At 37.3% G+C, this 14,139-nt stretch overlaps 1 protein-coding gene across 29 annotated transcripts in view; it reads left to right on the top strand.

The window, feature by feature from the left end:
* DLG1 (discs large MAGUK scaffold protein 1) overlaps nt 1-12,098 on the top strand; it is a 170,115-nt gene extending 158,017 nt beyond the window's left edge. For all 29 annotated transcript variants that reach the window (XM_049803821.1, XM_049803819.1, XM_049803818.1 and 26 more), the window contains 6 exons: nt 271-321; nt 2,869-2,970; nt 3,220-3,392; nt 6,992-7,101; nt 7,479-7,570; nt 10,355-12,098. In XM_049803821.1, coding sequence (XP_049659778.1) covers nt 271-321; nt 2,869-2,970; nt 3,220-3,392; nt 6,992-7,101; nt 7,479-7,570; nt 10,355-10,461 — 635 coding nt within the window. In that variant the 3' untranslated portion in view covers nt 10,462-12,098. The remainder of the gene's footprint in view (nt 1-270; nt 322-2,868; nt 2,971-3,219; nt 3,393-6,991; nt 7,102-7,478; nt 7,571-10,354) is intronic.
* Nucleotides 12,099-14,139: the final 2,041 nt, after the last annotated feature.

Genomic DNA, 14,139 nt, shown 5'->3' with positions numbered 1-14,139 from the left:
AATTCTTCTTGTGCTTGATGTAGATTTGACATGCTAACATAAACCAGGAAATTATTTATGCTGTATGTGTCTTACGCTTTAAAATTTTGTGTTTGGCTTATCTTTGTGATTTTTATAATTCATCGCTCTTGAAAAATGTCCTTCATCAGTATCATTGTAATGCATATTACTGAGGAATGTGCGAATCATTATAGTTCATTGAATGACTCAATTTAAATATGTTGGTTTAGAAAAAAAATACATAGATATGTCTTTGCATTTACATTTTAGGTGGCCAAGAGGAATATGTCTTGTCATATGAACCAGTCAATCAACAAGAAGGTTTGTAGTTATCACTTGGGAAAAAATAAATACCATCTGAATTATTAGAATGCTTCATGTGCCCCTATGTATTGAGCACCATGTTAAACTTCTTTACTGTTTTGAACTTGTTACCATTATTCAAATGAATCAAGCATAAAGGCATAAATTATTAAATGCAATTGCTAAATTATTTAGTGCAAAATCCAAAGGTGTGCTGCTTAAAATAACTTACTCTGTGTGGTTTACATTGCATAAGGAAAATATGGTATGTTTAACAGTTTCGTCAGTGTGAACCTCAGAAATTATAGTTTTCTTTTTTTTCATATTGCTTAGTGTTCTCACTGTTGCAGTTCCTTTTTTTCTGTCATAGCAAAAAGTGTGTCAATAGATCATTTGTCTATTTAGGTAAACTTTTATTGAAATGTCTCTAAAACATGGCAGTCTCCCATTTCTGTATGGGCTTCTTATATGGCTAATTTGGTGCTTAGCAACTGCCAAGTGATTCCCCGACCCCCCCACCCCCCCCAGAAAAAAGGTATTTTTCAATTAAGTGGAAATTGATAGGAGAAAATACTTTCTCACAGCTGCATTTAAAATAAAATGGTTTTCACTGATTTTTAGTGTGATGCTGATCTTGCTTCACTGTGTGTAATAGAGACAGAATTTTTAGTGTTCCCATTCACCACCGCAGATGCTAACGGTTGATTTACGTTCTCTGATACATAGCTCATATTTGTAAATTAATCAGTAAAACGGATGTCCTTTGGGAGTATTTTATATCTATTACCTATCAAATAAGGTGGCAGTGGAAGTAAATATATGTCACATGTTTACATGAATTTTGAGTGTCAAGTTTTCATTTTTAGTTTCACGCAGTGGGTGGCACAGCCCAGTTGCTTTTAATAGCATTGTGGAACATATGTGACTTGTTAATAGTGGCGTATGGACTCCATTTCATCAGTAAGCTTCCAAAAGTAATAAAAATTGTTATATAAGACTAAAACAAACTACATTATTTATATCATATAATTTGGAATTTTGGTAGGCTCCGAATAAGATCACGGATGAGAAATGCATGAGTTAAGACCATGCTAGAAATGGGGAAGTGGTAGGCCCTCTCTGATGTGCTAAGCAAGCTATGCTTAAGCTAGGGAACTGGAGGTTTGGTACCCTCAAATGAGCAGCTGCTAGATCTGTGTATGTATGCACACCCGAGGGTCTCACAAAATGAGAAACATCTTTTTAGCTGGCATTAGCATCCCAGATTCTGATAGCTTAATGGTTTAGTAAGAACAATAGTAATATCAAGTGAATTAATGTCAAGGTTGAAGAGAAAAGGTAAATAAGACTTTGCATAAGCCAATGGTTTGGTAACTGTTATATTGTAAAACTAAAAATTTTAGAGAGCCAAATGCTTCGGCATTTAAATACGTGACTGTAATTCTCTTTGTGAGTCTAACATAGTGTATGGGGAAGGCCAGAAGAGAACTAGCACCTCGTTTCTTTGCTTAGGAGCAGTAATACATTCCCTGCATATGTTATTTGCATTTGTCCACAAATTCACTTCCAAAGTAGTCTGGGTTTTGTTTTGTGGGTTTTTTTGGGTTTTTTTTTTTTTGTGTTTGTTTGGTTTGTTTTTTCTAATAAGAAGCCCAGAGGAATAGAGAACTCTAATGACCAAAATAGATTTAAAGGTGCTTGGATTTGAGACACTAGTGGGCAAACCCTTAGTCTTTAAGCAAAGATGTTTGTTGTTAAATTAATAGGTTGACAGTTACTGGATCCAAGACATTCCTTTTATGAATATATTAATACCATCGAAAGAAAGTAGCTCTGAGAGTCAAATTAAAATATATTTTATAGGTCAAACTTTATTTAATTTGGACTTATTTGTGCAGTAAAGTCAGATTGAACCTAAAACTAAAATTTATGCAGCTGAAATTACATGCTAATGGCAAGATATTTAGGCATTATTGTCTTCATGGTTTTTGCAGTATAATCGGATATTTTCTGCTTAAGCTTAATTTCCAACCAAAACCCCTTTATAACTTCATAAAAAATTAAGCTGCTTTTAAAAGATGCTACACTTCATTTTATAAGGGTGTTAATAGTTACAGAAGCCATATATAGTTGAGTCTTTATATATGAATATTTAATTGTGGTCTTAGAGAACATAAGAAGCTTCTCCCAACACAGAACTAGAATTTCATGAACAGTGCTACTGCTTAGGTACCTCTGAAGTGAAAAGACTTTCAAATTTCCCCCTTCTGCTTTTTTCATTAGAATGAAGGATGTTACTTTGTGAAAAGATTTTTTTCTTTTTTTTTTTTTTCTTCCAAAGACTTCAGTCACCCAGGGTGGTGATTTCAGGCTGAAGATCTAACATCTTACTGTGCCTATGATATTAGTTGATTTACTTTCTTAAACATGTTTTTATTCTCTTTAGGAGTACATATTCTTTCAGGTTTTAAAATCATTACCATGTGATAAAGCTTATTTTGCTGAACTGTGAAAGTTAGCAATCATACAGAAATGTAACTGATGTTATTCCTTTATGTTTAATAGTCAGTTACACTCGACCTGTGATTGTTTTGGGACCCATGAAAGACAGAATAAATGATGATCTGATCTCAGAATTTCCAGACAAATTTGGCTCATGTGTTCCACGTAAGTCTCAGCAAATACTAAAGCAATTCTAAATGATTTTTTTCTGTTAATTTTCTTAATAGACAACCTCTGTATGTTGAGTTAAAAAAAAGTTAATATATTATTTAAACTTTATAGACCTGTCTTAATGGTCAGTCATCCCTTTGTGAAAATTTTGCAATATAAATGGGAGACTATTTTTCAATATTGTAGGGGAAAAAATTCACTGTTTTCTGTTTTGCTTTAAAAACTACTGGTTTATATTTAAAGATACTACTCGACCAAAACGAGATTATGAGGTGGATGGACGCGATTACCATTTTGTCACTTCTCGAGAGCAAATGGAGAAGGATATTCAGGATCACAAATTCATTGAAGCTGGCCAGTACAATAATCATCTTTACGGAACAAGTGTCCAATCAGTGCGAGAAGTAGCAGAAAAGGTAAATCAGCGCCAGTTACTTTAATGATTATCTGACTGTGCTGACAGGGGAAAAGAGAAGAATGGCAAGAAGCCATTAGGAACCGTCTGACTTTAAAAGGAATTTGTACAAAAGTAGAAGCAAAGCACATTGTCACAAATGCATTTAGGGAAATAATGAAGCTTTGGAATAATGAAAGCGTTGTGATTATATGATGGGAGAAGAGCAACCGTAGTTTGTGCCCTCTTATAAAAAGAGAATAGAGAAGAAATAATCGGAATTACAGGCTAATTTAGCCTAGCTCACATACATAGATCAATAACTAATTAAGAATAGTGGTGGTGTAGTCAATTAATATGATCCATTTGATACAGACCTGTGTGGAAGAAAACTTATAAATTTGTTATTCTTTGTGCCCTTCATGGATTTAGCTGACAAAGGGAAAAGAGTGAATGTAATAAACTCAGTTTTGGAAAGACTTTTTACATAACTACCACTACATTTTGAAGACTGACCTTACTGGTTTTATCCTGAATAGACTTTAATTAACTATTTCTTGCAAAATCTAAATATTCTAAATTCAAACTGAACTTTACTTGAGCTCTCTGAAAAAGAGTGGCATGAAGGAAGCATGTTTCTTAGAGTAAGTTGCTTGTTTTAAAGAAATTTTTTTGGTGAAAATTCTTTGCAAATGTTCCACATTAGGTTGATGAGTGTTGTTCTACTGCTTACAAATATGGTGCATTTACAGTAGACAATGTTGTCTGATCTGTATGAGAGAAGAAACAGCTCTTTTCTAGGTGGGAACTCACAAGCATGAGCACTGCCAGTCTGGACATGCAGAGGGTAAGTGTGGTTAACCCAGGTGACACAGGAGTGTAGTTAGTCCTCTGGAAAACAGTGTAGACCATTCTGGCCAAATGGCTGAGTATTGTTATTTCTGGCAATTTAATTTACTAGAATCAAAACCAGGGAGAACGTGGTGGGATTCTGTGGTTCATGTGATGAAGTTTTCTTCTTCTGTCTTTCTCACCCTATGGAATAGAACCTGGCTCTGTGGTATATAGCAAGAAAAGTAAAGGAAATAAAATTATGAAACTTTTGAAGTAAATGAACAGTATTTTGTTTGGGAGGCTGAACAAAGTTGTGAAACTATCATATGTGGTTAAATGATGAAAGTATTTATTGAACAGCTTAAACATTATAAACCTGTTGGCAGTTGCTTCACCTCATAGCACAGATAGAATTCTTCGGTTCCATCCTAGACCTGAAATTGGCTGTGTTCTTTTGCTCATCTAGTGTGATTAGTAAGGTACAAAATGATTGTGAACCTTTTATAAACTGATTTGAAGAACTGAGTGCTACCAGATGTCTCCGTGCTATTAAATCTCTTGCACAGGCACTGTGGGACTTCGGGTAAATGCAGTAATTTCTCAGTTCCAGCTAACATTATTCTTCTGGGAAACAATGGCCTGTCCTTCAGAACTTGACTTCAGAATCGTGACAGGGCTGCAAACTGGTCGATCTGGGACTAGACCGTCCTTGTAGTCCTCTCTGTCTTGCTTAAGAGATGAGTATCTTCAGTGGGTCTTATTCCTGGGATACAAAAGATGATTTCCAAGTTTTCTGTGATGAATTTAAGGGCAGACACAACAGAAGTGACTGCTACCACCCCAAAAGTACCAAAAATGGTATTCTTGCAATAGCTTTAAATTGCGTTCATTCATCCATGCTTCCAGCTGATCCCTATCTCTCATTTCACTACCTATAATGGACACAGCTAAAGATGCTTTTTGATGTCATTTTTCAGTTATTGTAGAAGGCACTGAGTGCTCTGCTGTCTTTCTCAATCAGATGCAGTGCAAGTAAGGAACTAAAAAAAATATGTAAAATATTGTTTGAATGCACTGTGCAAAGAGCTAATAGTTGCCCTGGATGAAATCATGATAATTGTATCATGAAGTACTTGGCATTTCTTTTCCTTGTCTTCCAAATCTTCACTTGAAAGGAATTTTCATATCCTCTTTGGAATCGCTAGCAACTTGCAGATCTCTGTCTGAGGCCACTGTTAATGCACGTTCGTTATTTATTTGGAGTAAACTGTCACAGTTATATTCCATAAGGTCCAGCACAGCTGTTGTGCTAGCAACCTAGTCCTCCTCTCTTTGCTCAAAACCCTTTGGCACCTGGCATAAGTTGTTGAGCCAAACACAGCAAATACTAAGAGTCTTATCCCAAAAAAGGAAAATGGACCAGGTAATGCTCCTAATTCTCAATTCCAAGAGCACTTGCCACATTTAAAGAGAAAACATTTGAAAGATGTGGACAGGTCAGCACATGTAGTAAAACACTCTGCTAGAACATACAAACACTTTTCTTAAATGATACCAGTCAGCATCCAGATCACCAGATTGGCTCTGGGAAAGAGCTGTCGTCAGCTGAAAGCAAGAAGATAGGTATTGTTCATGTGGGAAGAACATTTCTATCCTCCTTAAGAATTCCTGAAATAAAATTCTATGGTTTTGTTGTGCAAGTGATCAAATGTAAATGATCCTAGTGATCTCTCCTGCCAGGAAGCAGAAACATGTCGGTTGTTTCAGACTGCAGTCACTTCCTTGCTCTTCAATGTGCCCTCCAGGAATGATCTCCCAGGAGCTCAGGAAGTGCGTTGTATATGAGTAACCATTGGTTTTATGGTGCTTGTGGGTTTGTATCCTGGCTTACAGAATTCTACCATTCACATTGGTCTCCTGCTAAAGAAAAAGCTTTTCTTATTTTAGTCATCCAACAGCAGTTTTCTACTCCCCCATCCCTTTCTAAAATGGTGGTATGGCAAATTACTCATATGCCACTTGGAAAGGAAAGAAATAAAAATGTGTGAGGTGGAAATGAGCGTATCAGAGATGAGAGGAGCTGAGGAACAGGAAGAGCCTTTGAGATGACATATCCCAAAGAGCTGGAAAATTGCTTCTAGTGGGAGAATAGAGGTGGGGAGAAAAGCAGCCCTACTACTTTGTCTTCCAACCACCCAAGGAACGGTTAAGTTATATTGGTTTCTCAAGAGATAAAAGATAATCAGCCCAAATGAATTGCACTCACCATCTCAAAGTTGGTATTCTACTGTGTGGTACCTGAGGGGAGGAGAGTGCTTGCATTCAGTTCCATCTAACGATTCTGATGGTGGTGTATTTTCCTCCCATCAGGGCTGGTTACTCCTTCGGGTATGCCAGTTAAGTCATCTGGCTTCTCTCTAAACTGCATTTGTGACGTGGCCACTTCCCTAAAGGATCCTCAAATTATTAAAAAATAAAAATAATTTTGGTGGTGTGGTTGAAGTACAGCTGTTTCACTGCATGATTCTGCATTGTTGATTAGGCTGCAACCTCTGGTAGAGAAAAGAAGGAAGAAGGGTCAGGAACATCTCAAATGATGTATGATCCCAACAGAGGAGCATTGTGGGACCTTGTGCCAAAGTGGTGAAATCATAATATCATTGATGCAGATGCTCTAATTTTGTTGGCTTCAGTGGAGATGTGTTTTCTCTTCTAAATAATTATGCTATGCATACCTGTGACTTAAATTTTGCTTAGTGCCATTTTCCCTTCTCTCTCACTTTTTAGGGTAAACATTGCATTCTTGATGTTTCTGGTAATGCGATCAAAAGGTTGCAGATTGCCCAGCTGTACCCAATCTCCATTTTTATTAAACCCAAAACAGTGGAAAATATCATGTGAGTAAAAGTAAAGTACCTCAGGCTAAATTGTTTGAGACTGTCATTGTATTTGAAAAACCAACTGCAAGTTATGTGAGGACAATTGTAATATTTGCATTTTAAATGATATTTAATTTCCTGAGTTTAATTTCTAGGGACTTTTAGACGGGGTTTCTAATCCAAATTAAAGTGCTTGAGAACAAATGTCATTGTGCTAAATTCCATGCCAAATAGTGTCAGAACAGCTCATTCCCTCTACAGTCTTTGCTTAGGTGTGTCATTTAGGAGACTGCCTCTTATTAGGGTTAATACTCAGACAGCAGTTTAAAACCTTACTTCAAAAGACTCCAAGTGTTTGATAGTAGGTTTTAAATGTATAATGTTTTCAATTTCAGGGAAATGAATAAACGCTTAACGGAAGAGCAAGCCAGAAAGACGTTTGAGAGAGCCATGAAATTGGAGCAAGAATTTACTGAACACTTCACAGGTGTGTTTTGCTTGGGACTGTTCCCTTGCCAGAGTTGAAATTTTATTGCTTGCCATAAAATAGGAATTGCCTCACTGCTGAGATAAGGCTGAACTTTGTTTTTCGGCTGATCTGTGATTGTTTTGAGGCATAGAGCCATCTTAGTATGTCTACACTGATTTCAATTTGATCAATTAATTCAATATATACAAAAATTTACTGGGAGCTTAATTTAGGTTTTAAAAACTGTGAGACTTTCTACTATTTCCCTCGGTATTGTAGTGCAGATGTTTGCTTTGTTGATATATTGTACACTTAAAGCTTTTTATTTGCAGAGCAATTTGAGATTGCCCAGCAAAGCTTCCTGTAGAAAATGTTACTTTCCATTTTTTTAAATCAGGAAGTAAAAAGAATGATGGTAATTAAGCAAGCCTCTGGAAATTGGGCACTACAGCATTATGGTGCTTAGCAAATCGAATTTTGTATGCCGTGGACCTAACTGTAACAGCAAGGGATGGGCTGCAAGCACTCAAACTGTGCTAATTGTTTGCATTGTGGCTTGCAGTAGGAGGAGATTGATCAAGTCAAGATTTTTCAGGAGAACAGAAATGAGCTTTCCCCATTCCTGTCCTAGATAGACAGTCACTCCTTTCCTTCCTGTTACATTCTCTTTTGCAGTGATTCAGAGTTTGCTGCCCCATTCACCTCCTTTCTGTGACACAGCTCCTTTACCCAATTCCTTCTTCCACGTCTTACGTGGGCAGAGCTGTGAATACAAGTCTGTTCCACCTGGGCAGAGACACAGGAAGGGGTGGTGGCTTCACATGGGGGGAAGATAGAAGACCCGGTCAACTCCCTGCCCCAGTCTTCCTGCTGCCTTGTTCTCTACATTGTGTGCTACCCACACAGCGAACAACTTGAGTCCATCCCTTTTTGTCTGTCTCCCTCTCTGCTGCCTTGCAGCTGTCAAGATGCAGCTATCCCATCTGCATCTAGCTCTCCCACTCTTCCCATAGCCATCTGTCTTCACCCAGGAAGTTACGGGACTCTCAAAGTATATTGCAAATTCTTCCTATTACAGAGTGCCTTACCAAATGACTTGCAAATGTGTAAGGATTGTTCAGGAAACAAGTCAGTTTATTATAATAGATATTAATTAAATAGTAGCTGGAATTCTCCAAAGCTGTCTCGGGTCATTATATAGGACACTTTTTTCAGGAAATGAAAGGACATAATTCAGAATCTTTCAAAAAACCTCTGGGCGCTTTTTAAGTGCTCAGGGCCACGTTTCTTCTCAGAACTATAAGGCTTGTTGACAAAGTAAGAAAGCAGTGGTCAGACTTCTGTCCTTGATAATCCAGTTCAGGCCAGAATCCTTCTCTGAATCTGTTTGAGATACTTGAAGACATTACAAATCCCACTTACTACTTAAAATTTGGAGGCTGCCACCCATGTGAGTCGGGTGGTAAAACAGAATGTGTAAGCATTCCCTTATCTGTTAAAAAATAACACATCGTGTAGGGTAACTGAAATAAATTTCATTGGCAGGTTAAGTTTAAACAGACTTAAACTTTGCAGCGAAGCACACGAAGACCACATCCATCTTGTTTTGAGGGTATTGAGTTTTGGAAGAGGTGTGGTTAAACATAGCTGGAGCGAAGTAAGGTGCTGAAGCTTACACCTATTTGCATTGCAAAGATGTTGCTAAATCTTTCTAATGCACTGTTCTGCTGTGAACGTTATACTTGACCTATAATAATTGAACAGCCTCCTCCCACAGACACGATGGGCTGCAGATGGGGAGCAAGTTTTTTAAGAGATGGGAATGATGATTCGGAATAAAAAGGAAGTAATTTGCATGAAAGCAAAGCTCAGAAGCAGCAGTAATATATTAATGCACAAAAGAGTGAGTCTGGCCTGCCTCCAAAACTGTGTCTCATGCTAAACTTTGTTTCTTGGATTATCAACACTGAGGTGGCAATCCTAATTAAAAAGAAGTTGCTATCTCACTCATGGTGATTGCTTTTTCAGACTGAAGTGTGGTAAGAACAGCTCAAACTTCATCCTCCTTTTCACCAGACTGTACTTTACTCTGATATGCCAGAACACATCCATACTGGCTCATTTCTAATTATTTTCTAGCCTTGGAGAAAATATATCTAACTTAGACCATCTGAATATAAATTGCACTTTTAACTATATAATGAGGCCTGTTGTCTATAAAACTTGAATCTATTGGTGGGGCAACAAATTCCAGGAGTTCCTCCTCTTTTTGGCTAAAAGCAAAGGTAGTGCTAGCAGGTAGAAATCCCAAGGTCAGCCAGCCTTGCTGTGAAGTTTCAGGATCCAGCTGCAGCGTTCACCAGTCTGCATTACACCAAGCCTGACTCTTGACTGCATGAGGACACAGCCCTGTACTCTGTCTTGCCTTGTGTTGGAAACACACATGAAAGTTGGACCAAAAAGAATACTGGAGGATGCACATTGACTCAGGCAAACTCTAATGTGTAGTTAGGAAAAGCAAAAAAACCTCCTCAGTTGTATGTGTATACTTGTAGTAAAGTGAAAACTGCTTCCGAACCCCAAGCCTTGAGCGAGAGACATGGTGCTTTGTGTGTCCTGCAGTACCATCAACAATGTGCTTCAGTCTAGCACAGAAACCAGAAATCTCAGTGGGTGTCTGTTCCATCAGCAATCTAAAATCCTCTTGCCGCTGTGAGAGAAAAGACAGCTTGGCTTGGAACATCTTGGTTTCTGTACAGAGCTAGGAAGGACGATTGCTGATTGCCACATTATGTTTTGCAGCTATTGTCCAAGGAGACACACTGGAAGAAATCTACAACCAAGTGAAACAGATCATAGAAGAACAGTCTGGGCCTTACATCTGGGTTCCAGCAAAGGAAAAATTATGAAAACAGATTTTTATTTTTCATTTTCTAACTGACATCACCTACTACATCTGACGACTCTTAAGCCCTTCCAGTGGAGCCTGCGTCTAGTCCTTTCCAGCGTGGTTCACACCCTAACCATCACATTCTGCAGTTCCCATAATGCTTTACATTTGGTGTCTCTCTTAGTTTAAATAATTCGTATTATTGTGTGTTGTTGGTTTGCCATTTTTCAAACAAGACAGTGGAATGGCCTGACCAGCTATTAGTCTGGGGTGGGGGTGGGAGGGAATTGCTTGGTAAAATTCCTTAATGTTTAAGGGAAAGTAACTTTCAAAGATTTTTTCAAAAAAGCTTTATAGACATTCTTTTAAAATTTCATAACAATTGAAAGAAAAGTTGTATTCAAGGAAGTTGTAAATCATGAGTAACTTTGCACGCTTAACTTTAATAGCATGGTTTGGTCAGGGCAATCAATTGCAGGTTTTATTTTCTGAGTTAAATTCTATCCTCACAGTATTTTTTTTTCCTTTCTTTCCAGGCAGTTAGAGAGAAACTTTCAAATTTTGAGTTAACATTTTCATTAACTCCCATTACTACTCCTCAAGGGATATTCATTTTCATAATTTCATATGGATATTCTTATAATCTATTTTTTCATTTTTTGCCAATAAAATTGCTAGGGACAAATATGTGTAATGTTTTTAATCTTCCTCGTGAAACACTATTTATAGTGTCTTACAGAAATTGTTTATAGATAATGGTCATCACACTTTTTGAGCCTAAAATATGTTTAGGTGCTAGGAAACCTTGTATTTTTCAGAGGAATGCCAAATTTCCATTGGCAGTAATACAGAAAACCGCTGCAGAGATGGTCATTAGGGCAATGAGAGAATGATTCATAGCCTAAAAATGTGTGTGTTCTTAGGGGTCAGATTTTAATGAATATTTTACCCACAATAACTGCCTATTTTGTTATAATAAATATATATATATTAAACTTTCTTTAACTAAACTCTGTAACTATGGGAATTATTTTCTTTACATAGTTGCGCACACGTATAAATATATATATATAAAAAATATATTTTTCTTTTACCACCTACTCCTAGCTTTTTGTTTTGAATAAAAATACAAATTAGAATTTACCTTCCTTAATCATGAGAAATCAAATGGGCTATGGTGGCTGGGCATAAAGTCCAGGGAATATTAGTTACAAGAAAAAAAATACATGCAAGTTCTCCTCTTTTCTACAGAATTTCAGGTGTTTGTTTCTCCCCCCCCCCCACCTTGTAATTATGCATGTCTTAACCAAAGGGAGAATTCAGTCAACAATACATTTTATTTTTCTGTACATGTTCATCTCGGATTGCATAGGCACAAGATCTTCCATTGGCAATGCACAAACTTCTGTGCTGAATGTTATAAATACGTTGTACCAAAACATGGAACTACCTTCAGTAATGAAATTCTCTAATTCCCGTATTATTTGGTACCTGCCGTTGCTTGCTTGAAACTGATTGTTTATAAGAGGGATGTACTTATGGCAGTCATGGGGCAGTCACACAACCAAATTAGCTTTGGTTTGTAAAGAATTATCAACACTATCCATTCCATTTGTTAGAAAGAGGAGAACAGCTAATAAACTTTATTGTACAATATATTTGTCAAGTGTGTTTTTAATCAAAAGAAATACAGGTGTTGTAGCATTTTAAAATAAATGACCCGGACTGTAAATGAAAATAATGTTAGAGGAATGCTGGTGACCAGGTTGGGGCTCGTGAAGTTACTACATTAAAAGCAGGTTAAAACTTGGGACACAAACATTGCTGGTGTTATGCGGAATGTTTGTAAGACTTACAGTAAGTGTGAAATGCTGATGTATGGTCCAAAATAATTTTTGTTCTTGTAGATTTGTGAAGCAGGTGTGCTGTCATTCTGAGACTCCTGTCTATGGAAGTGCAAGGTGTATAATATTGATGCAACTTTTCATAAATAATGTCACAGATTTCTAAAGGAGCTAAAAGTGTATGATAGTCTCCCTCTTTGAAAATGACTGATTATCTGAGGTGTATAGTGAGACATCTTAAAACAGACCAACTTTAAAAAAAAAAGAAGGATCTAAATCTCAGCTATCAAATCTGCAAACCATAACAACATCTGAGATTTCTATATTGTAAACACTTTGTTTTCCTGACCTCTTTTTTAAACCCGTCAGAAAGAGTCCTGTTAGCTGAGTAGATACATGAGGAATTACTCTTTCACATATTGCAGTGTCTGAATAGCTTTCACAGAACTTCTCCCAGGCGTTTGTCATGTACTAGCCAGGTGTCACCGGATACTATGCTTGGACTGAAGTCCATGGTACTCACCTTGCATGTTGTCATGCTAGAGTGAAAACAAGTCTTGGATCAAGAAAACCCGAAGGACTCTAGGGTATCATCTTTGCATTTTTGGTTTTGTTTGTTTCAGATGTTGCCCTTGAGCCCTGGCAGAAAACTTGATTCTGACAGCCTTGATGCTCCTAGTTGACTTGTTTAACCCTGTAATTTTTAGGATTTTGCATTAATTAGTGTTTCTCTGGATCTCACTTTTCCAGTATCGGGTGCTGATATGTCTTTTATTCTTGCATATACTTTACTTTCTGTATTTTAAAGATATATTTTACAATACATGTACTTTTCTTAAGGCTTCCAGTTTAGCAACTAGAGTAATTAGGAAATCCAAATGGTGTCATACTGATGCATTACCACCCTACTTTTGCTGGTCCAGTGAAGGCACCATGGGTTTTATTCCCTGCCTGCTAACCCAGCTATTTCTAACTGCTATACAGAAGCATGCTTGATGAAGTATTTGCTGCTGTCTATTATTATTGTAAGTTATATTAATAATTTCCTTTGTGGGTGTTTTTGCTAGATTGTGCTGAAAATTAGGTTAAGGAATTTAATACCTCCTTAAAGCATAGATATTCATAGGGTTATGAATGAAATAGGAAGATGACCTAAATTATCATGAACTGTGCTTGTGTGATGGTTTAGAGGGGGTTGCATTCAAAACAGGCCTCCTGTACAAAAAGGCTGCTCCTCTACCTTCTGAACCTTTCCTATAGAGGATCAGAATGACCATAGGAGAGGCCTGGTACCGAATTAATTTCTTATTAATCTTGCCCTTGCAGTCTTAAGCAACTGGTGCTAGGACCGTGCATCAGTCTTGTCATCTATATATGTATGTAAGCCTCACTGCAAGCATCAGAAAGCTTGAGAGGTTAATCTGGCCGGTGGGAAGGGCATAGGAGGAATTCGAATAATGGGTCCTTCCAAAAATGTGGAAGGACTCCAGTGGTGCCAGGTCATTCTTTAGGACTTCAGACAACAAAGGGACGACTAATTCCCGATAGTCTAGGCAGCCAAGAATCAGAGTTCACATAAGGTTTTGTTTAAGAAGGTCTGGAGGGGTCATTTTCTATTTTTTTGAAGGTCTAAATTTGAAATAGCAATTAATCGATTTGAACTCAGCTGTTGTCTTACAGGTGCTAATAGGTGTTAAAACTAGCAGCCTGGCCAAATTGCAGTCAAGTAGCTAAGTAACTAACTCCTGAAAGTGTCTGTGCCAACATTACTGGATGTATAGACTCTCTGAAGGATGCATACAGTTGTGTTGTTCATGCATTCTCTTGGTAGAAGATGGTGAAGGCATTTTCAT

Source organism: Accipiter gentilis, chromosome 6 (assembly GCF_929443795.1).
Source record: "Accipiter gentilis chromosome 6, bAccGen1.1, whole genome shotgun sequence".
NCBI classification, from domain to species: Eukaryota; Metazoa; Chordata; class Aves; order Accipitriformes; family Accipitridae; genus Astur; species Astur gentilis.
This window is presented reverse-complemented; position numbering and strand designations above follow the sequence as displayed.